This window comes from Fonsecaea nubica, assembly GCF_001646965.1.
Source record: "Fonsecaea nubica strain CBS 269.64 chromosome Unknown Scaff87, whole genome shotgun sequence".
NCBI lineage: Eukaryota > Fungi > Ascomycota > Eurotiomycetes > Chaetothyriales > Herpotrichiellaceae > Fonsecaea > Fonsecaea nubica.
Genome location: NW_019173760.1, coordinates 53,870 through 79,934, shown reverse-complemented (window position 1 = coordinate 79,934; position 26,065 = coordinate 53,870). Strand labels below are relative to the sequence as shown.

Genomic DNA, 26,065 nt, shown 5'->3' with positions numbered 1-26,065 from the left:
TGACCTAGTCTTATTTCGTAGATGTTGTGGTTGAAGATTGGCGTACTGAGGGAACGAGAGGGGTGGTGAAGCCTGAGTGTGATAATTAAAGTCTTCAGACTACGGGTACATGCTCGACAGCCTGCGACGCTTTTCTACCCTTTTAGGTGGTTCCCATACATTGGATGAAAGGAGACTATGCCGAGTTTAGAAGCGGGTCTTGCAATCTCTTGGCAAAAAAGAGTTTTAGGTCGTTTGCGCTTTACGTGTGCCACTTTTTTTGTCACCTGGCTTTTAGTGGGTTCTGAAAAAAAATTAAGTACCTTCGAATGCCCCCCCATTTCTCTAATGTTGTTACCCTGAACTACACGATTTCCATATCATACGTAAACAAACTTGAGATATACTTGTCAGTACTCTAAGTCCGCATTTCCCGGAGGCAGATGAACGTGTTATAACTTATAGTGGTGAAAATGCCTTGGCCTGTCTGTGTCACACGTATAATAGTAGCTTTACTCCCGACGACGATAGCTCAACCCGTCTCCGAATCGAAACACAGGATTCTTGGTGGCGTATGGCACATCTTCATCACTCTCCACCACCGCGGCCATTGATCGGGGCAAATCAAAGGGCAACTTCCCCTCGGGCTCGACTCCGTCAAACCCAAAGATCACATCTATAAACGCCTCGACGCTGCTCCCGTAGTTGACGAGCATTCCTGAAACTTGCTCGGCGATCTCGGTCACCACGGCCGGCCGGTCGAGATAGATGTCCACAACGCTGAGTGGGGAGACAGCGTAGACGTGATGCTGTCGCCGGCGTTCTTCGGGCGTGAATTCCAGCGACCCGGCGTGGAAGTGGGCCTCGAATCCTCCGGGTCGAGGCTCGAAGGGGGCGCGGAGACGCAGGAGCGCAATGTCCGCCTGCTCGGGCATCGCGACGATGGTTATGTCCCTGCCGCATTTCGTCCGCAGAATGTCCGGGTCGACGTTCTCGAGATAGAATTTCTTGCCCTGAACGGTGCCGAGATCGAGTGGCAGCACGTCCTTCCCGTTGACCAGGAGCGTGTAGCTACGCCGCTGGGCCAGGTTGGCCTCAGCCACGAAGCTCGGATGGCCGACGATCGTGGCCGCGGCCTCGACGTTGACGAACGGCCGGTCGAACAAGCCAAGCGCGAACTTCTCGACCAACAGGCGCCGGACCGAGAGGTCGAGGCGCGACTCCGACACCAGCCCCTGCTCGACCGCCTCGACCACAAGCTCCGGCCGCGCCTCGCCACCGAACTGGTCGCACCCGGCCTCGAGGATCTTGACCACCCGCTCCCGCTCGCTGAGGTCCTCGCAGCCCCATGCTCGCGCCGGCATGTCTTGACCCAAGATGCTGACGTCCGTGATGAGACCCCAGTCTGTACAGACGATGCCATCGAAGCCGAGCTGCTGCCGCAATAGCTTCGTGATAACGCCATGGTGAAAAGCGAAGCCCACCTGTTCCGCGAAATCCCCTTGGAGCCCGATCGGTTTACCGTAGTAAGGCATCATCTGCCGCGTGCCCGATTCGATAGCCTTGATGAACGGGGCTAGATGATAATCGAACCGCCCGCCGGGGTAGACCTGGTCCTTGCCGTAGACGAAGTGGGCATCCTCGCCGTCCTTCTGTGGCCCTGCCCCAGGGAAATGCTTCGTGATGCAGCTGACGCTCTCCCCCGTGATCTTGTCACCCTGAAAGCCTCGAATATAGGCCTGTACCAGCTTTCCCGACAACTCTGAGTCCTCGCCAAAGGTGCCGTTAATACGAGCCCATCGGTATTCTGTGGCCAGATCGACTTGTGGTGAAAGGGCACACCGCAAGCCCAGCGCGACGTACTCGCGTCTCGCAATGTCAGCGAACCGCTCAACCAGAGCCTCGTCACGTAGTGCCGCAAGTCCCAATGTCTCGGGCCACTGGGAGAGTTTCCCAGCCAGGAAACTCGTGCCCACGTTCTCGGTGAAGTGGTTTCTTGGATCCGTCGACAAGGTTACAGGTATTCCGAGTCTCGTATCCTCCACCGCGAGTTTCTGCAGATTGTTATACCATCTAGCGGTTTCGCGAGCATCCGTCACGGCGCCCACGAGGTTGAAATGATTCATGTGGAGCTGTTTCACGTTGGTTTCGCTCTGAGGAGTCAGTCCCATTGAGGATGTTGTTCCTATGACACGATCAGGCATGGCGATCTTGCTGTGGAACATCAGTCCGGCCCTCTCGGCTAGTGTCATCCGTGACAGGAGGTCTTCCACCCGCTCTGCGATGGGCAGCTCGCTCCTTTTGTACTGGGGTATTGACACTGTGGCCGTGGCCGTGGCCGACACTGAACCTATGTCGTCAACGTTGGGAGAAATGTCGATCCCGTTACCACGATCTGCGCACATCTTTGCCACACCACACATACTGGACAATCGCCCAAACACTCTTCCTTTCTTCGTGCTTGAGAAAACTTTTGAACCCGGTAGTTGTTTGAAATTCTTTAGTTTTGAAAACCACCACGAGTTCAACCTTTGTCGTAATCTCCCGTTTCTCAAACAAGTCTTCGAACCCCAGAATTGCTTGCGTTTCTTACTCCACTACCCAACTCTTCTACCTTGTGATAGCTGGTGTTATGTTAACCTTTCAAATCGAGATATCCAGACGAGTGGAGGTTGATGGTGTGGTAGCCAGAGCTTGAAAAATCGCGGCTCCGGGTAGCGAAGCAATAGGGAAAAAAAGAAATAAGCGCAGAGGAGTGCAAAATCGCACAGAAGTCTACTTCAAGCCGAGAACAGCAGGAAACAGTCAGCAGCGGAATTCTGATTGTTTTTTTTTGTTTTTGTTTTTTTTGCTTCTGTGTCAAGAAGCGAAAGACGGGAATAAATACTAATAAATGAACTGCCGTGCACTCGTAGCTGCTCGGATGGGGACGCGGATGATATGAAAGGACCCACAAAAGGGTGGGTTCCTGGAGACTTCACCCGATTCGTGCCTGGATTAAGTACTATAGCTAGCTTTTTAAGTCTCTTTCTGCCTCAGCATTTCATCGTTGATGGCCTTGTTCGAAGTTCTTCCCCGCCACATCCAGGAACCCCAAAAGACCAGAGACGAAAAAGTCCCCGCAGAACAGGCGTTGAGTTGTTTTCAGAATTTTCCTTTGGACTACGAGGCCTCCAATCGCCACGACTGAAGGGGGCTGGGCCATAGGAGAAGACTGCTCACCCCAGGCAGAGCCCCCGAGAGGCCCTTAATTTTACAGTAAGTAAGCCTTAGTGGTGCCCCGAGAAGCCACTATCTATCCGCGAAGGTCTCGTGGTCAAGGCACTGGCCCGTGAATCCAGACCGTCTCACCTCAAGCCTGCTGAAGCTTCTCTACGTGAGTCGTCGTCAGTCCGGTCTTGTCCACCCCCGTGGCTTCGGCGACTTTGCGTGCCGTATCGGTCACTTCTGGGACCTCGGCCTGCTCGCCGTCGAAGATGACTGCCATTTCCTCCAGAGTGTAGCCTTTGGTTTCCGGGTAAGCGAACCACGCCGTCAGAGTGATGACGATCAAAAGAGCGACGAAGACAATGTAGTATTTCCACCCAATGTTGCCGAGCGCGATGGGGTTGACGAAGATATTGAAGAAGAGCGCCAGCATGGTCGAGATGGAGCAGACGGTCAAGCCTCGGGCACGAAGGCGATAGGGCCAGATCTCGCAGGTGTATGAGATGACAAGAGGAGTGCTACAGGAGTGATTGTTAGCATGGATCAATAGTCACGTCGAGGCGGGGAAGCCAGAAAGGAAGCCAGAAGAGAAAAACACTTACAAGGCAATGTCGTAACTGCCATAGTAAAGGAAGAGGAAAGGGATCACAGCGATTCCAGTGGCTCCCTTGCCGGTGTTTGCGAAAGAACCCGACAACCCTGTAATGATAACATAGCTGACCAGCATCCCAATGCAGGAGGTCATAAAGAGCATCCGCCGGCCGAGCTTTTCGACGCTGAACGCTGCCGCCACAGCGATGATCAAGTTCCAGATTTGCAGACACCCCGAGATCAGGGTCTGGTCGGTGACGGATGTGATGCCGACAGTTTGCAGGACCAGAGCCAGGTAATACGACACAACTCCCACTCCGTTCCACTGTGCGAAGAAGCCCAGAGTGACGGAGATGAAGAGTCGGTGACGGTTGCCAGGCGTCTTCACCATATCCAGATAGCTGGTGGTCCTGTGAGCCTCCTTTTCCATCTGAATGGTCGCCTGGATCTCGGCCATTTCAAACTCGATAATCGGCGAGTGCGCGTCTCCGCCGGCGTGATGTTTCACGAGAAGATTGCGAGCTTCTTCATGGCGGTCTCTCGAGACCAGATATCTCGGTGATTCCGGGGCGAAGAGCAGTCCCAGGAAAGCGACGGCGGGGATCGCGGCCTGGAGGACCGATGGGATCCTCCAAGCCCAGGAAGAAGCGTAATTCCGAGTGCCTGAACATCCAAAAGAAAATGTTTAGCCGCGATATAAATCACAGGGCATTAAACGATAGGACGGAATGGTTCCCGACTTACCAAATGTCGCCCATGCCGCGACCAAACTGCCCACGTACCAACCACATTGATACAAAGCAGTGAGAGGAGCTCGATGTCGAGGATGAGCCGTCTCAGTGATCAGCAACGGCGCCGAAATCCCCCAGAAGGAGGTCACCACGCCCATGAAGAATCGACCGAGGATAAATGTGGCAATATTCTGAGCAGCGGTCTGCAGCGTCACTCCGAGAATCAGCATAATGAAGCCGAGCCACATTCCCAACTTGCGACCATATCGTTGAGCCAGAACCGGGCTCACGACGTAGGTGACGATGGAGCCCAGACTTTGCGCAGCGTTGATGAAACCGAGCCATGCACCTGTGGGGTGGCCGGCAAAGTCTTGCCACTGCGGCAGGGCTTGCAGACCGTTCATCATGGAGCCATCGTACCCGTTGGCGGAGGAGAACAGAACGAGACAGCCTATGCAAAAATTGAGTCGCAAAAGGTGGCATTGGGTGAACCATGGCTTGCCGTCTTTGTCAGCCACGACGGCCGCCATGTCGTCGGTGATGGCGTCGGTGGGCTCTGCTTTCGTTTTCGTCATGTTGGGAGGGGACCCACAGATTGGGCGGTCAACGGGGATAATTGAGGAGATGGAGATCACAACCAAATGGGCAAACCTGCAAAGACTGGATGACTGAGGGGTTGTGATTGAGGTTGTGAAAGAAGTCCATCACCAAGGTATATTATATAGAAGAGAAGCAAGGTCTGCTGTGTATGTAGCTGTACCGCGCTAGCCCCTCGTCTCCACAGCATCCCTCCAGAACCCACGTTGTTCCCCAAAACGAGACTGGTGGTAATACTCTGGGGCACCCACACAAGAGGTCTGGGCGTGTGGCTGGACACCCAGAGCCGGGGGGCCTTGGTGGAAACGTCAAAAAGTCTATTTGAAGAAAATGGTGGGTTCCGGGGACTGTCGGCAAGAGGCCTGATTGGTGGAATCTTCCCTTCACTCTGCAATGAAATCGTCGAAGCCTTGTGTGGCGTGCCGCTAAATACGACGGTTGCGGCAATGGTCACGATGATAATCCCCCAGGACCGTCAGGGTAACGGTGTTCGCGACCCGGTTGTTGTAAGTGCAGACCTTCCTGAAACGAAGGTAGTGGCATGATTCAGGAGATTACAAGCTCTTGACCATCAGTCGTTCGTTGTTGAATTATCATTCCTCTCTCCATAGTCGACCATTGACCCTGTAGCCACGTTGACACTGTTGATATTGTACACTCGTCTTGAGCCAGTGACCGTTGATCTTGACTCTTTATACCATCTCGATGGCACCGTCCGCAGTGTCAACATCAAATTCGGAGCCGCCACTCAGATGGGGAATCCTGGCCACAGGTTGGATATCCGACAAATTCGTCCGCGATCTCCTTCTTGCTCGAAAGTCAGCCAAGGCATCTCATCAGCTCATCTGTGTGGGTTCCTCCTCGACTGAGAAAGCCGGCGCCTTTGTCGACAAGATATGGTCGGAGATCGGCAGTTCTGCGACCAAACCCACAGCCCTGGGTGACTATGAGTCGGTCTTCTCGCATCCGGAGGTAGACATCGTCTATATTGGGACACCACATGCATTGCACAGGCAGAACAGCCTCGACGCCATTGCCGCCGGCAAACATGTTCTTTGCGAGAAACCATTCACCATCAACGAGAGGGAGGCGCAAGAAGTCTTCGCAGCAGCCAAAGCCAGGGGTGTTTTTGTGATGGAAGGCGTGTGGACTCGTTTCCTTCCGATCATGGCTTCGCTGAGAAAGATGTTGTATGAGGAGGAGGTGATTGGCCACGTTCACCGATTGTTCTGTGACTTTGGACTATTCATGCCTCTGAGCTCACTGCCGGCGGATAGCCGACTCAAAGATCCAAACCTGGGGGCGGGAGCTTTATTGGACATCGGTATCTATCCGCTGACTCTGGCATCAATGATCCTCGGCGAGTTTCGAGTTGGTGACGACCATCCGCCGTTTGAAGTAGTCAGCTCTCTGGCCGTTGAATCCGCCATTGACTATCAAGACGCGGTCATTCTCAAATACCTCGACACCAACCGGATGGCAATCTGCACATCCAGCCTTCTTCACAAGACGTCCAATGACTTTTGCAGGATTGAAGGATCCGAGGGGCATATCACTCTCTTCGGACCTGCCGCGAGTGTACCGACTGGCCTGAGGGTCAAGACAAAGTCGACTGACGCAGAAAAAGTTGTCGAATTTGACCGGGAGGGAGGTATGGGGCTCTTCTATGAAGCAGATGCTATTGCTCTTGACATCAAAGGAGGCAGAAAAGGAAATGATACGATGCCTTGGGCAGAGACATTGCGGATGATGCGCCTCCTGGATGGCATCAGGCAAGCCGGGGGTGTACGGTATCCCCATGACGAGTAAGAAAAGTGGTTCATATATAGAAATAGATATACATATAGAAGTATCGTTCTCACCATCGGGCTATACAAGAAGCTCGGATATCGACTCATAGTGCGTTATAGAGGTCTTGAATGACGAGCCTAGCTTTGGCAATATCGGGACTTTCGTTCTCCCAGTATCGGAGAATCCGCAAAGTATGAGATATCGCTGCCTCCCAGGCATCAGGCATCTGGATTCGTCCGCTCTTCTTCGCTCCAACCAGAATTAAGGCCATAGCGGCTCGATGTCTGCACACGTACCAAGTGCCATGATGCCTGTGCATATAGCCCTCGCGGAGACTCGAGTCAATCAAATGGTGCATGGCACGGTCGAGCCAAGGTTGCAGGAGTATTAGGTCTTCTGCACTTGTGTCCGGGCCGTGGTGGATCATGAAATAAATAAAAGGTTGATATAGCTGTGAGTATACGGCGGTGAATCGTCCTCTGACCATGTTTCTCAACTCCTGAAGAGACTGATTGGCATAGTCTCCGTGGAAAGATATGGGGCCTGGCATCCAATTCCCGACTTCTGTGATCTGGTGGTCAAACCGCTCGGCAATTCGGACAGCATCCGATACCGTCATATTCGCCCACGCGCTGTGACCGTGCTGATAGAATGCCGTGAGAATACGGTTTCCTATTCGCGTCAAAGTGATCTCCGTCAAGTAGTAGAACCAGGACTGTTGTTCGGAGAATTCGAACGACGAGGGGAAGGCTCTGGCGGATGGCGGAGAGGCTTGTGTTGGCGAAGCACCCTGGGTAACTGGTTCCTGCGCTGCAGGGCTACCTGCCGACGGTGGTGAGGGAAACATGTAAGGATACCGCAAGTTTGACAGCCCAGATTCTGGGATATGTATCTCTTGTCGAATCTCGCTGAACAATCCGTCAGTAAACTTCCACGCCTGGGAGGACAAGCTAACCATTCAGATTTGAAGCACGTCCAGTATAGTCTCTGTTCGACTCGTCGAGTGTCGCTATTTTGCGGGCTGCTGATATCAAGAGGCAGGTTTTTCTGGCGACGCAGGTACATGTCATAATTCACAGAGGCCTGAAGAAACTCGTTCCAAGCTCTCAGTGGCTGCAATGAATACATAAGGTAGATGCCGGACAGAAGGTAGCATTGAGAGGCAATCACTGTCTGCTTCAGACACCCAATACGCCTGCGCGCTAATTCGTAGAACCTTGAAGATATTTGTCGAGCGTCTTGTTCATAGTCTGTGGAATATTGTACGTCAACTGGGTCTGATTCCCGAGCCAACGCTGTTTCATACGGTTGTCCGAGGGCACCTAAGGCACAGGCCAGCAGCTGCGATAACTCACCTGTCAGTAATTCATTTTCTCATCGTGCCTCGATGCAGGGAAAGAGGAGGACCAAGGCGCACCAAGCAGTTGCAGTCCAGGTGCACCACTTAGTTGGGCAAGACAACACGAAAGGGCAAATACTCACGACCAGACATGAGGAGGCATCCCATCCAGGCCCTTCCTCGGCTATCCGCCTTGCGGAAGCTCGGATTTCGGGGACGTCTAGAATTGGATTCTTCGTATGGACAAAGGCCAAAAATCGATCCACCAAAGCTGGGGCATCCTCAAAATTCACTGCTCGGTTCTGCGACCGTTCTTGGGGTCCAGTGGCATTCTCAAACACACCCTCGTCAGGGATGAAAAGTGCAGAGATCAGGAAGTCGGCCTGGAACAAGTTTCCAAAGATAGGCCACGTCAACACCGTGTCAACCGCCATACAGGCTGGTGGGACTTTGCGGTAACCGTATTCTGCCAGACCATCATTGCTCACATGCTCTTCCTGATCTAATTGCAGGGCCCTGGGGGCAGTCTCGCGCGATGGTGACGGAGAGGTGCGCTCGAGGTTCCCCTGTATGGATGGGCTCCAGGTTGTGTCAGGCTCATGGCTTCCCAGCTGGATGTTGGCGGTAAGACTGGAGTCAAGGCGGTCGATGATCTCGTTCAACTTCTGCAAAATCAGCAGACTTGCTGGGTCGAATCTGCATGCGTTCAGCCGTGGCGTAATCTCCAAGTCAACTTGGCCAAGATTGATGGGGTACATACGAAGAATGGTCGATCCGGTCATTGTAAACACACGGGGTGCCCAAAGTGGCACACTTTGAACAGGTGGGACGCTCGTTGCTGCATTTCGACTTCCGTGCCCTGCAGTTCTGGCAAGCGGTAATAGCCCGACGTCGCCCTTGAGTCATGAGGTATCGGGTTGACTGGAGTCTCGCGCGTTTACGATTCTTCTCTGACGCCTCGGAGGCCGGGTTGTCTTCCTCCACACCCCCCGGGCCTTGTTGGACGAGTTCCTGCATCCGCACCCACACCCCTACAAAGGGCCAGATGGGCTCCCGAAAGCTGGGGCCAGGCACGCGGCAGTTGATATCGGAGCTGCTATTGCGCGTGGGGCCTGTGGAGGCTTGTCAATGTCGAGAAATTGTAGACACTGCAAAGAGACACAACTAACTCAGGAACTGTGTGCATTGAAGTGTGTCGTGCGGCCTGGTGGGCAGCAACAGTTTCTCCCGGGGAGTAGCGGGAAAATATAGTTGGTCACGTGGGCTGAGGTCAAGGGCCAGCCAGGCCAGCGTGAAAAAATGGCCGCGGGGAGTACCGGCAAATGACCACTCTATCTCACCCACCAATGAGCTTTAATGCCTTCGATGTCCTGTCCCGTGCCTCAGCAGTCCGCATCTTGCGGCTCATCCTTGACGCGCAACTTTGGAGTCGATCTTCGCTCCACTTTACGAAAAGATGAAGAAGAAGGGTCAGGGAGATCCGATATGTTGGTGCCAGCGGGCATGCTGAGCTGCTATATTTGCTGAGGTTGGTTCGTGCGCTTCCAGTCCATCAGATGCCTTTTCCCCCCATACTTGGCTAAATTGGACGCTTCAGCAGCATTCCTTTTCTTTTATCCTTTCTTCATCTCACTCGCCGAGCAAGATGATAGCATCACCGCCACGCATCGTCAATGTAGGAATTATTGGCTGTGGAGAGGTCACCCAAGTGGTTCACATCCCGACGCTCAGTCTTTTGTCGGATTTCTTTAAAATCACCTATCTTTGCGATATCTCGCAAGATGCGTTGAACCATTGCTCACAGAAAATCGACGCCCACATCCCGAAGACCACCAAAGATCCTGTCGAGCTGTGTGCATCCTCCGCTGTCGATGTCGTGTTCGTTGTGAACTCGGACGAATACCATGTCTCTCATGCCACACTTGCACTCGAATCGGGCAAACATGTGTTTGTCGAGAAGCCATTGGCCTTGACTGTGCGAGATGTCGACACCCTCAGAAAAGCGGAAGAGAAAGCACCGGGAAAATTGATGGTAGGATACATGAGGAGGTATGCAGCGGCGTTCATCGACGCTTTGAAGGAGATTGGTGGAATGGAAAAGATTACATATGCCCGGGTCCGCGGTGAGTTCAAGAATTTTGCTGCTGGGCAAAATATAGCTCTCTGACAACGTGGCTCAGATATCATCGGACCGAATAGCACCTTTGTGTCACAATCGGGGACGTTTCCCAAGAGGTTTGACGACTACGCTCCTGAGGACTCTCAAGATAAAACCGCGAGAGCTGCGGAGCTGGTCGAACAAGCTCTCAGCCGAGAATGTGGGGTACCAGTGACGCCGGCTAGCACTCGAATGTGGCGAGTGTTGGGAGGATTGGGCTCACACGATCTATCACTGATGCGAGAGGCGCTGGGGATGCCGACCAAAGTCATCGGGGCGCATCTTGGATTCCCTTTTTGGAGGTAAGTCTATTCCCCACCGATCAGGGCGGAATGAGGAAGACGTTGCTGATACCGGCTACCTACTCACAGTGTCTTGTTCCAATACCCTGGCTTTGCAGCCGTGTATGAATCCGGTTTGGATGCGATTCTGCGCTTTGACGCGCACATCGAGATATATTCCAGCAACAAGGTAGTTCGTGTCCAGTACGACACTCCATATGTCAAGGGTCTCCCGATCACGATGCACATTTCAGAAAATGTGGACGGCACCTATCAGGAGAGAACCGTGCGGAAGACGTATGAAGATCCTTACACGCTGGAGATGAAAGAACTCTATGCCATGATTGTGGACGGTAAGCCGGTTAAGACGACGTCGGCGGATGCCGCAGAAGATCTTCAGATTTTCAAGATGATCGTGCGCTCTGGCTTTGGGGCGGGGGCAGAAGAGACAAAAGTCACCGGAACTTGAAGGGTTTGAAAGGGAAGGGGGTTCTGTGGCCGACGATAGCTACCAGAACCTTTCGCCTAATGGCCGCAGCGGGATGACTCGTGTGTATTATCGCTTCTATCCCTAAATCCGCCCTTCGTGCGGGGACAATCGCCTACGAGGTTATTACGCAAGTTAAGCTTTGTCGGCTCCCGCCCGTGCATTGACTCGTGTATCCCGTCTGTGCATCCGTTCCTGCATCCGCTCCTGCAGCACCCCCACACTTAAACATACCACCGCTGATGTCTTCTGATGATGGCCTCTCAAATCATTTCAAAGGAAAACAAGGGTGCGGGATCGATGCCTGCTAAGTCACATTTCCAGTTTGTCGACTTGTGAAACTACATCGGAACCCTGCCATGTGGTCTGGAAGACTTTGTTTGACTCTTCTTAGACCGGGAAAACTTAACTGCAGAAGACACCGCACTCGTTCAGATCATCGAATGGTCCCATCCGGTCAAACGGATGCATTTGTACCACCTTCCTGATTACCCGAAAAGGAGTTGGACTTTCGTTGGCGGATATCTCAGTTTATCGGACATCTGCTTGGCTCCGACAACGGTTCCTGACCCGGTATATATGTTTGATCAGTTCTTTGCAAGAATATTGACTGATATATACTGCCTACCAACCTAAGGCTTTCTTCCTTATTTCTCATATGCTTTGGATATGGTGGAACACTAGATATCCGATACAATCTACCCTCCTTTTGCCCTGGCACATCACGCGAGGGCTCACTTTCCGTCTTCTCAGTCTCCACATAGCAAACTCGTCAAAAAGATCCTGGAAAGATTGCCTTTACGTGGACATATGGGTACCGGCAAAATCTACTGCAGATGAAAAGCTACCTGTTTTGGTCGAAATTCCAGGAGGCGGATACGTGGAAACGTCGTTTGCCGCAGGAGCAGATGTGGTTTCTCTTACTGAGGCTGTGGTATACGTCTTCATCCATTACCGCGTGAATATCTTTGGATTCTTATCGACGACGGGACTTTCCCAGGAAACATCCCCATATCTTTCAAGCGGTAACTACGGACTGGCTGATTGGACACTGGGTTTACAATGGGTTCACGACAATATTGATCTATTCGGCGGAGATCCCAACCGGGTGACCGTCCACGGCTCCAGCGCCGGAGCATGGGCAATGAGCCTAGTACAGGTCACCCCCAAAACGAAAGGCTTGTTCCAACAAATTATGGTGGAAAGTGGCGGAAGTGACCAATCCATTACAGTGAGCAGCTTGGAGAAAAAGGAGGCGCTAGGCCAGACACTGACATCCGCGGCTGGCTGTCCATGGAACGAAACATCGGACCCGGACTACGCACTGCAGAACGCTTGCCTAAGGAACGCCAGTGTTATCGATCTTATGGAGGCGTTCATTTCCCAGGACACCTTCCTGTGGTATGACGAACATGCACTGTTTCCAGCACCGGATGGTTGGTGGCTACCGGACTATCCGCAGACACTCTATGACAGTGGCGCTTTTCATCAAGTTCCCATCCTGGCTGGCTCAGCTATGGACGAAATGAACCTCATTCAGTTTCTGCCGTATTTGAATGTTTCCGGCCAATGGTTGTATAATGCAACAGCATGGGAGGATGTCGCTGGGTGGTGCAAAAACTTCACTTCCAAGGGCGGTGTCAATGTTTCTGCCACCGGCGCTCTCAACGATTACTATCTCGATCCAAATCGCACGTTCGACGTGCGAGTGAACCGCAACTCCACTGACGGTGTGGGCACCAACATGGGTCCTTATGCTGCTATGGTGGAAATTAGCAGCGGGGTTATTTTTCAATGCCCTCTGCGGCGTAATCTGCGCCATCAAGCTTCAGCTGGCCAACCTGCTTTCGGATATACCTTTGGATATCGGTCCCCTAACGCTGCTGGTGGTGTGGCCGCTTTTGCCGAACACGGTTCGCAGTTAGGTCTGGGGTTCGACCCCCTTGCTCCTTACCTGACCAACACAAAAGACGAGTTCATAGCTCATACCATGCAACAGTACTGGGCTTCGTTCGTCATCAACGGGGATGAGAACAATTTCACGGGTATTGATTTCTCCTTCGGGGTCAATCAAACACTTCCTCGCTGGCCGAGTCAGACAGAGGCAGGTGACACTGTGCTCCGTATCGGCAACCACGACGTCATGCGAGATTCTACTATCGACAAGGTGACAGGAGCGTACGCCTACTGCGACCTTCAGGATGCAGTCATTCCCTCCTATACCTACAGACCGAATTGTGCCCCCGGCTATTCACTCACAAAGGACTTCAAGGGCTGCGCGTAATAGTATCTCTTTGCTGCTCTGCACAATAACGCAAAGGCTCCGTATCTGGGAAAAGCCCGGGGCTGAAACAGAGCCAGTACGGCACGGCAGTGGACCTGTCTGGCTCTGAGGGATCAACCAGAGATCAAGGAGCCCAGCAGAGGCAATGACGCTATATACTTATAGAGGTCACTCTACCCACTTTTGTAGACCTCACAGTCAACTTCGTCCCCAAATCTAACCACTACTGCTGATGTTGGCTTAGATCCAGTAAGCCTGCCTTTGAGTTGAACAGTGTCCCTGCTTTTATCCCACTTATCACGAACTGATATGTCCAATGCTCCTCCGTATCAATTCTTGAACACATACCCGGTATTCGTCACGGTTGAGCGCACATTAACCTCGATGAGATGAATAAATTAAGTGCCATCAAAATAGTAGTACTTGTAATCCACAAAGAGCATGAGCGGTCATCGCTTGACTTCCTTACCACAGAAAGTGCAGAACTCTGGATCCTTCCCAGATGGAGAATGGTCAATATCGACACAATCGAGACTCCAGTTATCGAATTAATCTGAGTAATTATAATTATTGCAAGTAACGGGCCATTCGATGTTCCGTCCACCATTTTTGACGTTTGGACTCTGTAGGGGCTTTGGCTGATCTCCCAACCACCTGTGCAGACCTCTCTTCGTTCCAGTACTCATATGAGCGGGCCTATTCGCTGCAAACGGTATCGGTTGACTCTAGGCTGTGTGCTCAGCTGTTCGGAGTCCGCGTTGTTGGCGACCTTTCTCGGACCAGGGGAAGTGTGCCACCGGAATGATAACAAAGCTATTGGATGTGTCTGCGAGGCCGGCAAGAGCATTGTACCAAGCCAGGAAGGCAGCTGCGAGACCAAATGCCCCTCCAGCACGAGTAAGATGAACGTTGGTGCTTCCAGTTGTCAAGTAGGAACACGCTAACATCAAAAACGCCAGATCCAAGGTCAGGAAAAGGAGAAAGAATGCGAGAGTAGACTTCAAGGTGCACACGAGGAGAATGGTGGTAAAGATGAACCACCCCTATTACCGTAGTTAGCCATCTTGGGGGGCAAGACAACCTGGCATTGTCACTTACAAACAGGAAAAATGCGAAAGAATTTGCAAATGTCTGCGCACCACCAGCCTCTTCGATGGAGGAGACGATTTGGAAACCGCCCGGAGTGAGGACTATAGCGAATGCTATCCAAAAGCCACCGTAGGATGATAGAGCCGTAGCACCGAAGGTATTCCCAATGGCCATCTCCCTGTACACGAGTCAGATGACTTTCTAACAACAAAAAGCAAGCCCGGAGACGCATAACCAAGACTTACCACATGCCCGCAAGTAATTGTACAAGCCCGCCATAGCCGACCGCGAGAGCGACCACAATATTGGGTACGTCTACCCCACGAGCACCGCAATTGATCAAGCTGAGGACAAAGGTCGTCAATGCGAAGGCGTATAGGCCGAGAGGAGCAGGATTCGCAAACTTCCGACTTGCAACCCCTTTGTAGAGACCGGGTTGGAATTCGCCCCCGAATGCTGAAAAGAATCAGACCAGACGTCTTTGCCGCCCATGTTATTCACATGGGACATTATATTGCTTACCGGGAAGGAGGTCTTCAACTTCTGACGACTTCAGATGCGCAAGAGGTCCATACCCAAAACGTGACGCGTGTATCGCCGCAGTTTTCTCCTGATGACTCATATGTTGAGTGATCGTCTGTACAGCGTCGTGGCTTGGGGTTCCTGTAGGTCCTTGTGGCGTCGTCATGTTGAAGTTGCCACTGAGTTTCACCTGGTCCTGTATCCCGAATTGCAGAGATCCTAGAAATTTATACGTCACTCGGAATATGTTGAAATTGAACTTCACGACTGACAATCGAGCTAATCTTCGGGCAAACGGAGTTCCTTGAAGAGGGTGCCCGAAAGCAACCGAATGCGATCCCCCCCCTGCGACATGAAATGAGAAATCTGACCTGAGTACTCCGTACTGAGCCAGGGCACAGTCCACGGATCAAGCGACGTCTAAAGTGCCAAGGCGTAGCATTACAAGCGCCTATCTCAGTTCGGAAAACACGAAGCTAGTGCAAGTACCTACTAGTATTCGATCATGGTGAGAATTTCGGCGTTGACATTCCTGAGACTATATTGATAGAACATATTACGCACCTGGTTGCTATGCCCCGCAGATGTCCAACTAGAGACTTCCTATTCAGGGTTAGATCACACCCAGCCTTCCCTGTTTTCCGGCGCTATCGATGCTCAAAACGTCCACCGATAGTGGCAAGAGCACGTTCTGAACTATATATCAAGTGCACCGGGGACAGGGATACAATTCAATGCAGGGAACTGTATGAATGAGGTAAAGTGACTTTGGAGCGGCTGCAAGAGCGGCTGCAAGGGCGGCTGCAGAAGCGGAGCCCAAAGACCTGAACTAGCTGACTAGTCAATACATGTCACACCCTGGAAAACACGGAGGTGGGTTAAGATGTGGTACGTAGAAATGGGGTAGGTTAAGACGGGGTACATTAGACGGGGTTACAATGAGCCATTCACCGATATCGCCGACAGAATCTAACTAAATGCTAATGACCAAGTCGTTTCTCCCATCTTGGGGCAAAAGTTCTACACTGCCCCTCCCCGCTTCCTCCGTCTTATCACGGCAACTACATATCACTCAAGAGTTTTTCTCCAGCGGAGTGGTCAGCTAGTGAAATCACAGTGGCCCCACACCAGCAGTATCATGGATGACAAAGGTGCACACTGCCAGAGAGCATTGCATGTATGCCTGCCCTGCCGACGACTGAAGCGGAAGTGTGACAAGAAACTCCCGTGCTGCCAAACCTGTCTTCGGTAAGTGATTCTCACCGTACGCAGTAACAGTCTCATCTTCTATAGTATTGGTCGATCCTGTCGTTATTCGGAGATATCGCCATATCTGCACCGGAAGGAATGCAACCGCATTGAGCGCCAGCAAGACTTGGATGTCGACTACCGCCATTTTCCGCCGATTCAAAGTTTACAAGGACTGCCTGCGGCGTACTCCAGGACTACGTACTCTACAACAAGAACAGGATCGTCGTTCACTGGTCTCTTTGTTTCGGTACCGGATCAATATATCACCAATGAGATATTACACTTTGTTGGAAGCGAAGCTGAACTGGAACTAGCCGCGATAAAATACTTCGAGAAAGCTTATCACTGGCTTCCGTTCATCTCGAAGGTTCTTTTCTATGAGGAGTTGCGTGTGAATGGTACAAACAAAAGCGCTAGCTTCTCGTTGCTGCTGTTCTGCATGTATCTGCTCGTCAAGGAACCCTCGGACGATGACTTCCAGCGCACAGGAGCATTACTCTATGCCAAGGTGAAGAGCTTGATCACTCTTTTGGAGACTGCTGGGCGATACTCTCTTCGCGTTCTGCAGTCTAGACTCCTGGTTACGCTCTTCGAGCTCGGCCACGACATTAACCATTCAGCATATGTATCAATCGGGACGTGTGCTTCGAGTGGAGTTGCGTTGGGCATTGACGAGTTGCCCCTGGGACGATGGCCGCCGGATATCAATGATTGGATCAAACAAGAGGAAGAGAGACGAGCATGGTGGGCTATCGTCTTGCTTGATCGGTGCGTGAGATCGGCTTTCGCTATGTTATATGGTTGACAGAGGGTTCTTCAAGACGTAGGATCTCTACAACAATCCTTGTATCGTCTTAGATCCTTGTGACATGAGTCAAAGCTTCAAAGGCGCTTTCTAACAGTTTTGATAGGTACGCAAATTTGAGGCGCGGCAGTCACGCCTTCGTCTCCAGAGATCCCAGACCGGAGAGCCTTCTCCCTGTCGATGATGACGCCTGGGATCAAGGAGTAACTCGGACTTTCATCGATATTTACCTGTCGTTTGGTTGACTTGGAAAGCAGGTGTTACCGCCAGGTCCCCCAATGCCAATGTCCACACCATCAAGCACGCGGGTAGGGCCTTTTGCACGACAAGTTCAAGTGGCACATTTGTTAGGTCGTGTCCTTCGGCATATCAATGATGCAACGCAAGACAAGCTATTCCAGCGACAAGAAGCAGAACAGTTGGACCGCACGCTCGCTGCTCTTGCGCTACTACTAACATTCCAAGCCCATGAGAAGTACGGAAGTTACTGCGGTGCTATGGGCATGGTTAACAGGTGAGCTTCGCGCCTTCTTAGGTATACGAGGACTCATATGTTCTCAGCGCATTGATGCTGCTTCGTGAGGCGCCGAGCTGGAACCATAATCATGACATGATCGACAATGGCCATTTACAGAGGACAAATACAACTGCGGCTGATGTCGCCGACGACATCATCCAAAAGTATAACGAGTCTGACCCTAAAACCACAGACTACACTCGCATACCGCCCTTTGTCATCTACTCAATCTATCAAGCAGGACTTGTCACGATATCCCAATCACCGACCACGCACGATGCACGATGTTCATCGGCGCTGGCTTCCCTGAAGACAATTCTCGATCAATTTAGCAGGCGATGGAATGTGGCTAGTAAGATCTTTCTCAGTTCTTCATCACGCGACCTTACAGGATATCCTAGATAAATACCTTGCACATATCGACTGGTGCCTTTCTGAGAGCAATACCAGCAGAGAACGAGCTAATGGAATGGTGGGCATAAATCCTCCATGTCACCTTCACATTTGAACCTTTGCTGCCTGGATATAAGGGTCCGTCTACATAATACGTCGAGCTTGGAAACCCCTGATCACTGCTGAAGCAGACATCACCACCTCGTCGCCGCAGCTTCCGCTGATGATCTGTATATTTGGACTGATACGCTTCGCATCGCCGGTTGCCCTAACCCTATCTGGAAGGTTAGCCGAATAATTTCCACCACGCCACACAACAAAGTCTCAGGCGCGCTAGATAGATTTCCTTGCTTATTCAAGTTGGTCCGCCAAGATGGGTAAAACGAGCTCACGCCTCAACCTCCGGATCGGGGCCAAATCAACTCTCCTTTCTACCTGTGCGGCATCACCTGCAAGCGAACAATTGTGCTCGAATTCGCCATGGCCAGCGCGGTGGATGGTACAGTATACAGTACCTCGTACAACATTAGGCATGAATGTACAGCAGACTCCTCACAGGGACCATTTCCCCAGTCTGAAATTGACGGAGAGTACCTCGTGTTGTGACCGTTGAATAACGCCTCAGATCGAGGAACTTATGTTACCAGAGAGGATCGCCTTACACAACAACTATGATGCCGCCAACCTTATCGCTCGCCACGTCTGTTCGTGCGGACGGTCTGCTTGGGACTTGTCAAACACAATAAAGAACACCGTCACCTGCGGTGTAATGGTAGATTGACTGAATGTTCGAGGCTTGTATTTTCGTGACATTGATGCATTTGCGGTTCCAATTCTCCCATCATCCAGACTGGCATGGCTAATCCAATACAGCTCTCCAGACATCTTCGTGTGCATCAGACCGCAAAATCCAAAAGTGTGGAACGACGCATGTTAGCAATTGCTACTATTTTCCCATCTCTTTACCCCTTTTTGGCCTTCTCACTCATCGCTTGTTAACTTCTCTTGTGGAGACCTTTTCCTTTTGCCTTTTTTCTGGCCTCTAGCTTACAGACGCATGTTCCACTAGGGTCGCGGTGAGGTTAAGGGAAGGCGAGTGAGGCTGTGAGGAGTGAGAGGGTGCTCCTCATGGTGGTGCCTGGCATCAATATTTCCGTCAGTATTGACGCCATCTCACGGGCACCCAGGGGTGAAATGGTGCTCAAACAAGTAAAGAACGCCTCTAAAACCCCTAAAAGGGCGATAGGGGTCGTTGGCGTCCGTCTCGTCAATCGGTTTTGGTAGTGGAGGTGTTCGATTCAGCTCAGCCACGTGGATGAGCCGTGGTTTGCTCAACGGTGGCACTGGTGTTGATGGGAATTATTGTTGATTCTGGTCCCGGTTCTGGCCAACGCCACCTCAGCTGCCAAGCTGCGCTTTCCACTTTTGGCCGAAAATCCTTCCTGTTCCTATTTCCACCATCAACGACTCTAGTGAATTTACAATGCCACGAGACTCCGCTCGCAACTCAAATGCGATCGAGACTGCCACCAAGGCGCTTCGCCTCCCATCACAAGGGATCGATATGTGGATATCATGCTATAGCATGGCGTCTCCAAAGCGGTGGTTCCGAAGGAGATGGTACAGGTAGGAGGGTGAGGGTGTTCACTACAAAGCAGTCTTCTCTCCTCGCATCCGACTTCAGTCTCTTGATCCAAGGCGACTATGTACTGACTTTGACTTTGTATACTGACCTTCGTCACTCGTTTGTTAACAGCTACCATGGGCTTGCTACACCTCACCGTAGCTCTGGCCCTCGCGGCGTCCACTCATTCACTTGGTTTACCAGCTAATCATGATACCACCGTCACAGAGACCCTCACTAGATTTGTCTTCACCTGCCCTTGCGATTCGACCACCTCTGTCAGCATTGGTACGACGTATCCTACTTTGCCCACGGGTGTATCTGACGGACACGACTGGCATGATTGGGTTGGTTCTGTGTCGCAGTCATCGGGAGCTTTGACCTCATCGTCAAGCTCGCTATCTCGTTCAGGCACCGGATCACGACCGGCGACAAACCAGCCCAGTTCACACCATACCACTGCGGATTCTTCATCCAAGTCCACCTCAACCACTGCTATTTGGACTTCTGTTTCTACAAGCCTGCCCAGAACATCTACTGGCAGCTCGATCACATTCAGGTCCACTTCCATGTACTCGCCTGTCAGCCCTTCTCTGTCGACGACAGCCATCGCAACAAGCTCCTCGCCTACCTTTTCATCAAGCATCTCGACCTCGACCTCGACGTTGGACATCTCAACAAGTACAACAGAGACAACTTCTCCTCTCACTCCGGGCACCACAAGCACTGCACTTATCACCACATCTTCATCAGAATGCTCATTTGAGGTTATCACAACTACTCTGAAGAAAAGAGATGTTCTCGAAGTGCGGACATTGACAGTACCTGGTGCAGATTGTTCTACAACGACATCCACATCGGGAATACCGACCACTACACCGGCCTCGAGTTCCACGCCTTCTACTGCATCCACCACTGTGGGTGCGAGCTCGTCTGCGGACACAAGCTCAACTACTCCAGCGGATCCTGCCACGTCTTCAAGCATTGGGACTTCAACCTCTGCAGATCCTGATAGTCTCCCCAGGACGACAAGCCTGACCACCGTCTCTGTCACTCTGACCACCTCGGGAACCTCTTCTACCACTTTGACTGCAGATACATCAACCCCTTCAGTTGGTCAGCCCTTTTCCATTCAGGTAAACACTGCTGGACCAGGCAAACACAAGCGAGACATCCTGGTTGTGGGGTATGTCAATGGAGCACTCGTGCTTGTGAGCTCTCCAGCTGATGCTGTGGCCTTCGTTCTCACGTCTGATGGCGTGCTGATGATTTTCGGCACCACTTTGGTAGTTGGCTTCGGTGGTGGTTCGGGAACTTCAGCTTTGATGATTTATTCATCAGTTTCAGCCATGCCAACAACAATAGTATGGTCAATCTCTGGTAGCGCTCTTGTCTTGCCAGGGGCTGGCTTCTGCGTTGGTGCGGGCAACGTCATGTCCGTCAATGTTGGCTCCGCGACAGACAGCAGCTGTGCCCCTGTCACCCCTGTGCCGGATACAGACACAGACTCCTACAACACTGAAGTCGCTAGCACAGTCACGCCGTCACCACAAACCTCGCCGGTGACAACACAGGCCTCGACCTCGACTACAGTTGACATTACTTCTACTACCTCTTTGTCCTCGTTGACAACCACGCCTATAATTATCAGCTCTACCTCCAGTCTCACTTCAACGGTCTATGTCTCGACCAGCAGTCAAATCTTGGATAGCACAACCTCAGGCAGCAGCGCGACCACAACCACAACAACCGCAACGAAAACCGAGGAGACAAGTGGACCAAATTGCTCTATACTACCGCTGCAAGATCAAACTGCACCGAGTGGCACTCAATATACGCAATTCTTCTATAGCTGCTTTGCAGCCATTCCCACGACTCTCGGAGATAGCTACTCTCTCGTCACCTCAGGTGATGGAGATTATAGCAGTGATCCCACCGCCTTTTTGAATCAGTGTGTGGCGACTGCCGAGCAGCTGAGCGCCAGTGTTTGGACTTATTACCAGTCGTCGTCAGACTTCAAATGGCATTGTGGCTTTTGGACTGGTCTGGTGGCAGATGATGGGATTTTTGTGGACGATGAGACAGTTTTCACCATGAATGCTATGACAGTGCTTGGGGGTGATGATACTTCAAGCAGCACCAGCACTTCCTCTAGCTCTACAGCAACATTGTCGACCTTCTCCAGCCAGACGCTTACAAGCTCAACCTTGACTACTACGTCCAGCTCATTCGTAACAACAACCACGACCAGTGTGACAAGCACGACATCATCCGCAAATTGCGTGGCTACATCGGCTTCAGTCGGCGACGTGTTGGATACCACGACCGGAAATTCCTGGATTAACTTCTTCTCCTCTGGGTGTGGATTGTCCTTGGATTGGCAAACACTGGACTTTAACAATCTTTACGTATATCAACGCACCGATTATACATTCGAGGAGGCATTGCTCGAATGCGCTCAGGTTGCTGATAATGATGGCTCTCCGGTCTTCGAATTTGAGACTGATATTCGCAATAACAATCGATGGGTGTGCTGGACCCTTAACGGCATCACCAATGATCCGGCACAATTCCAGCCCTATCCAGGAATTGCAGATGCATACGGCTGGTATCTACCTAGCAGAATGGTTTCGGTGACAACTACATCATCAACCACGACGTCTGCGCCTTCAAGCACCGTGTCAACTCTGACTACGACTTCAGCCCCTAGCGCTACAACTAGTCAGTCTACGCTCGCTCCTCCAACCACACCGTCAATCCTGACAACAACTTCCGCCTCCCCCACAACAATTGCAACATCTAGCTTGACTACAACTTCAACCTCTGTTACCACCACCACCACGGCGGCAGCGTCGTGTCAACCAACAAATCTCGTTGACTCAAACGGCGACACATGGCAAGTTCTTTGCGACGTGGTTCGACTTGGAGGTGGTGAAGGTACCGGTACCATTTTCAACCTGGGCACTGGCACTACTCTGGCCCAGTGCATTGAGCTATGCGATGGGATTGACACATGCAACATGGTGGAGGTCGGGCCCGACGACAGTGGTACGGTCTATTGTTGGGGTCTGACATCCGTTGTGTCTTGGACCCCGGCCGAATACGCTGGATGGGATACGGCGCTGAAGATATCCGGCGACTTCGCTCGTGATCCTGTCAGCGGCAACACTATCGACGACACTATAACTTCAAGCTCAACACTATTGACCACGACAAGCACCACAACATCTACTCCAGGATCCTTGACTACGATAAGTACGACAACAATTGACAGCACCGCAACTTCTACATCAATCACCACGACGAGCACCTCAACAGTTGACGTCTCGACGACAGCTACGTCAACACCGACCACCACAACAAGCACCATCATCGACATTCCGACATCAGCTGAGACGTTCTACATCGCTGCTGAGACGGGAGTGGCGGGTCGCAGGATCAAGCGAGGCACTCAATATCTTGTGCTGAACCCGCAGACTGGCTTGAGCAGTCTTGTCGACTCCCAATCCGAAGCAAGCACCTTCGTTATTGCCGATGATGAATCGTTAATGGTGGTAGTGAGTGGCACACCTGTCTGGGTCGGTTTTACGTTCACCACGCCCACTCAAATAGTGATGGCGACTGTTCAACCGGATCCTCCCGTCACTGCAACGATTCGTAGCGACGGAGTTTTGACGATTTCATCAGTGGTGACTGAGTGCTCACTGAACGGCGGCCTGGTTGTTTCCACTGATAGCTCGGTTCCTGAGGGCTGCATCCAAGTTACGTTGAAGGCAGTTTCTGCAACCATTGTTGATCCAGTTAGTTCAAGCACATCTACGTCTTCATCAGTGCCGGTCGTGACGACTTCCGGCACGACGACAACCACGGGTACGACGACAATAACAACGACTGCAACTACCCCAACACCGACCTGCACAAATGGGGAAATAGTAAGCGATGCGAATGGCGACACATGGGAAACTCTGTGTGGACAGGGGAGCGTTAATGGATGGACGTACTTTTCCAGCTTCGCTGATGTTGCAACTTTGGCCGACTGTATTGCCAAGTGCAATGAAGATGGCTCGTGCAATGCCGTCTCTATCGAATATCGAAACCTAGGGACCAATATGTGCGGTTTTATCTACACGACAATCGATTTCCAGCCGTACGACTTCACTGCAGATACGGCGATCAAGGTTTCGGGAGCGAATGCCAGGCCTCAAATCGACTTCTCTGGCTCATCCACGACAACAACGACAACGACAACGACAACGACAACGACAACCGGCAGTGTCTCAAGCACGGCTACAACTTCGGCCACATCAACAACCACGATACCTGCATGTACACCTTCGGCAATCGGAGATGTCACCGCCCTTTATGATACAACCCAGACTTTCCGTAACGTTTACACAGGTTGCGGTGAGTCATTGGAAGGAGCGACGACAGGCGGTCTGCAATATCTTCCGAAGCAGTTCGCAGTCCAATGGCAAGCGTCAGACAATTATGAAGGCTGGACATTTGAAGATGCTGTCAGTAGATGTGTTCAGACTGCCGTCGACAGCGCTGCGACAGCGGTTGAGTTTTATGTCGATGTGGATCAGAATTGGCTCTGTGTCGGCGTCGACGATCTGACTTTGGACGACTCCTCCTTCTACACTGATACGAATGTGATCAATGTCTGGGGTTTCGTCTGGGAGAATTCGTGCCAGAATTCGCCGCTCGACGACATTGTCGCAACAGATGGAACTGTCTTCTCCGAATTCTACACTGGCTGCAGTGCGTCGCTCCAAGGCAATATACCTGGTGGACTGCAATACCTTAACCGAGTCGTGTCAGTGCAATGGCCTGCCCCAGACTATGCCGACTGGACCTTCGATGCCGCCGTCAAATCCTGTGCTGACCAAACAGTCTCGCAAGCTGGCACTATGTTCGAGTTTTACATTGGTGCGGATGATTCGTGGTACTGTGTTGCAGTCAACGACTTGCCCATTGAAGCCGACAGTTTCTCTCCTGATGCGACAGTCGGTAAGGTTTGGGGTTTTGCCATCACACAATCTACAGAGGTCTGCGAACCTTCACAACTTGCAGGTTCAGTCCAGTTGGCGAACGGGACTACCTATGATGAATTCTATGATGCATGCCATGTGTCGCTGGAAGGCATCAGTGGTGGAGGGCCGGGCTCGATGACAAATGTCTTTGGCTTCAATAACCCACCTGGGGAAGATGGAAATCATGGAGGATGGACATTGGAGACGTCGCTACAGCAATGTATCACGGACTCAGCAGCCGCTGGGGCGACCTTGGTCGAATTCTATGAGAATGCCGACGAAGATCCCACGTGGTACTGCTTTGGCGTCGCCGATATATCAGCAGACGAGGATTCGTTCTACGGCGACGACACTGTTGGCCGCTTGTGGGCTTTCAAGCTTGACGAGTCCACCTTGCCGACAAATGACTAGACAGGAGTTGTGGTTGGGAAAGGATGCACTCCTTGAGATGTGATTGCTTCACACACCTCAACCCATTTATCCTAGATTTCACGTACACAGTTTCATATGTAAAGTTTCAGATATGGGGGAGCTATCTGTTTCGGGGACAATCTTCATAGTAATATGATGGATAAGCTAGAGTTAGATATGGAGTGATGAGGAATTATACAGAAAGAAATATCCCATCGCTGTGCACGGAAGAGAATTCTCTAATCTATCACCGTGACGACATTTCCCCATCAGTCAGTCATCGCTTACTGTGTAAATATATACGTATGTGTAGATTACTCTCTGACTCTCCAAAAGGAAAAAGGAGAATGCAGAAAACGACTCCGCTCGCTTGTGTAGCAGGACACAGAACCCGGAGAGGCGGGCGGTTTAGGTCGTTTTCGAGATTGAGCCATTGCAATGTCCATGCAATGAGGCGACCAGCGACAGGTGGAGGGGGATATTGATCTGGAAAAATCGAGACAGTGATCGTCAAGGCCCACCGCGTCTGCCTTTCTTCCCGGATAACAGACCGTACCGGTACGTACCGTACGAGCGAGCTGAGCCGAGCTGAGCTGAAATGGAGTTGAGTTGAGTTGAATTCTCGTCCATCCCAAGCGCCGTACCGTTCTTTGACTGTATGTCCCCCATTGATTGAGATATGTAGATGTGTAGATATGTGGTATGATATGTGATTATTACAACGCGGCCAAGATTTCTTGGGTAGGAGAATGAGCCAGAACCTGGCGCGTAACACTGCTCGAAAAGGATTCTATGCCTCTCAACTTGTGGTACGGCTTGGATCAGGGGGCCAATCTTTGTCAAACTAATATGGCACTTCCAAGGGGTCAGGTTTGGGCGTGTGGTACAGTTGGCAAGTGAGCCAGCGGTTGTAGAGTGGTGGTTGGGTAGTCGGTGATAGAGGAAGGGTCACGGCCCTGGAGATGGTGGTGCTGC

General features: G+C 51.7%; 8 protein-coding genes across 8 annotated transcripts; 4 read left to right on the top strand and 4 right to left on the bottom strand.

Moving 5' to 3' along the window:
- Window positions 1-491: 491 nt before the first annotated feature.
- Window positions 492-2,384, bottom strand: AYO20_09439 (hypothetical protein; the record flags this gene model as incomplete). Its single annotated transcript, XM_022647709.1, has 1 exon — window positions 492-2,384. One exon carries the CDS (start codon window positions 2,382-2,384, stop codon window positions 492-494), a length of 1,893 nt encoding a protein of 630 aa, XP_022496318.1.
- Window positions 2,385-3,331: 947 nt separating this feature from the next.
- On the bottom strand, window positions 3,332-5,083 carry AYO20_09438 (hypothetical protein; the record flags this gene model as incomplete). The annotated part of the gene is made up of 3 exons (XM_022647708.1): window positions 3,332-3,704; window positions 3,789-4,440; window positions 4,522-5,083. The coding sequence occupies 3 exons, from the start codon at window positions 5,081-5,083 to the stop codon at window positions 3,332-3,334; spliced, it is 1,587 nt and encodes a 528-aa protein (XP_022496317.1).
- Window positions 5,084-5,810: 727 nt separating this feature from the next.
- AYO20_09437 (sulfate adenylyltransferase) lies at window positions 5,811-6,914 on the top strand (the record flags this gene model as incomplete). Its single annotated transcript, XM_022647707.1, has 1 exon — window positions 5,811-6,914. One exon carries the CDS (start codon window positions 5,811-5,813, stop codon window positions 6,912-6,914), a length of 1,104 nt encoding a protein of 367 aa, XP_022496316.1.
- An 85-nt stretch (window positions 6,915-6,999) lies between these two features.
- Window positions 7,000-9,643, bottom strand: AYO20_09436 (hypothetical protein; the record flags this gene model as incomplete). The annotated part of the gene is made up of 6 exons (XM_022647706.1): window positions 7,000-7,804; window positions 7,852-8,146; window positions 8,203-8,218; window positions 8,379-8,931; window positions 8,996-9,347; window positions 9,580-9,643. 6 exons carry the CDS (start codon window positions 9,641-9,643, stop codon window positions 7,000-7,002), a joined length of 2,085 nt encoding a protein of 694 aa, XP_022496315.1.
- Window positions 9,644-9,880: 237 nt separating this feature from the next.
- Window positions 9,881-13,445, top strand: AYO20_09435 (hypothetical protein; the record flags this gene model as incomplete). Its single annotated transcript, XM_022647705.1, has 4 exons — window positions 9,881-10,358; window positions 10,416-10,695; window positions 10,765-11,089; window positions 12,006-13,445. The coding sequence occupies 4 exons, from the start codon at window positions 9,881-9,883 to the stop codon at window positions 13,443-13,445; spliced, it is 2,523 nt and encodes an 840-aa protein (XP_022496314.1).
- Window positions 13,446-14,170: 725 nt separating this feature from the next.
- Window positions 14,171-15,222, bottom strand: AYO20_09434 (hypothetical protein; the record flags this gene model as incomplete). Its single annotated transcript, XM_022647704.1, has 4 exons — window positions 14,171-14,488; window positions 14,544-14,712; window positions 14,780-14,990; window positions 15,057-15,222. 4 exons carry the CDS (start codon window positions 15,220-15,222, stop codon window positions 14,171-14,173), a joined length of 864 nt encoding a protein of 287 aa, XP_022496313.1.
- Window positions 15,223-16,746: 1,524 nt separating this feature from the next.
- On the top strand, window positions 16,747-18,034 carry AYO20_09433 (hypothetical protein; the record flags this gene model as incomplete). Its single annotated transcript, XM_022647703.1, has 4 exons — window positions 16,747-17,075; window positions 17,219-17,315; window positions 17,370-17,626; window positions 17,674-18,034. 4 exons carry the CDS (start codon window positions 16,747-16,749, stop codon window positions 18,032-18,034), a joined length of 1,044 nt encoding a protein of 347 aa, XP_022496312.1.
- A 1,749-nt stretch (window positions 18,035-19,783) lies between these two features.
- On the top strand, window positions 19,784-25,090 carry AYO20_09432 (hypothetical protein; the record flags this gene model as incomplete). Its single annotated transcript, XM_022647702.1, has 3 exons — window positions 19,784-19,934; window positions 20,012-20,327; window positions 20,440-25,090. The coding sequence occupies 3 exons, from the start codon at window positions 19,784-19,786 to the stop codon at window positions 25,088-25,090; spliced, it is 5,118 nt and encodes a 1,705-aa protein (XP_022496311.1).
- Window positions 25,091-26,065: the final 975 nt, after the last annotated feature.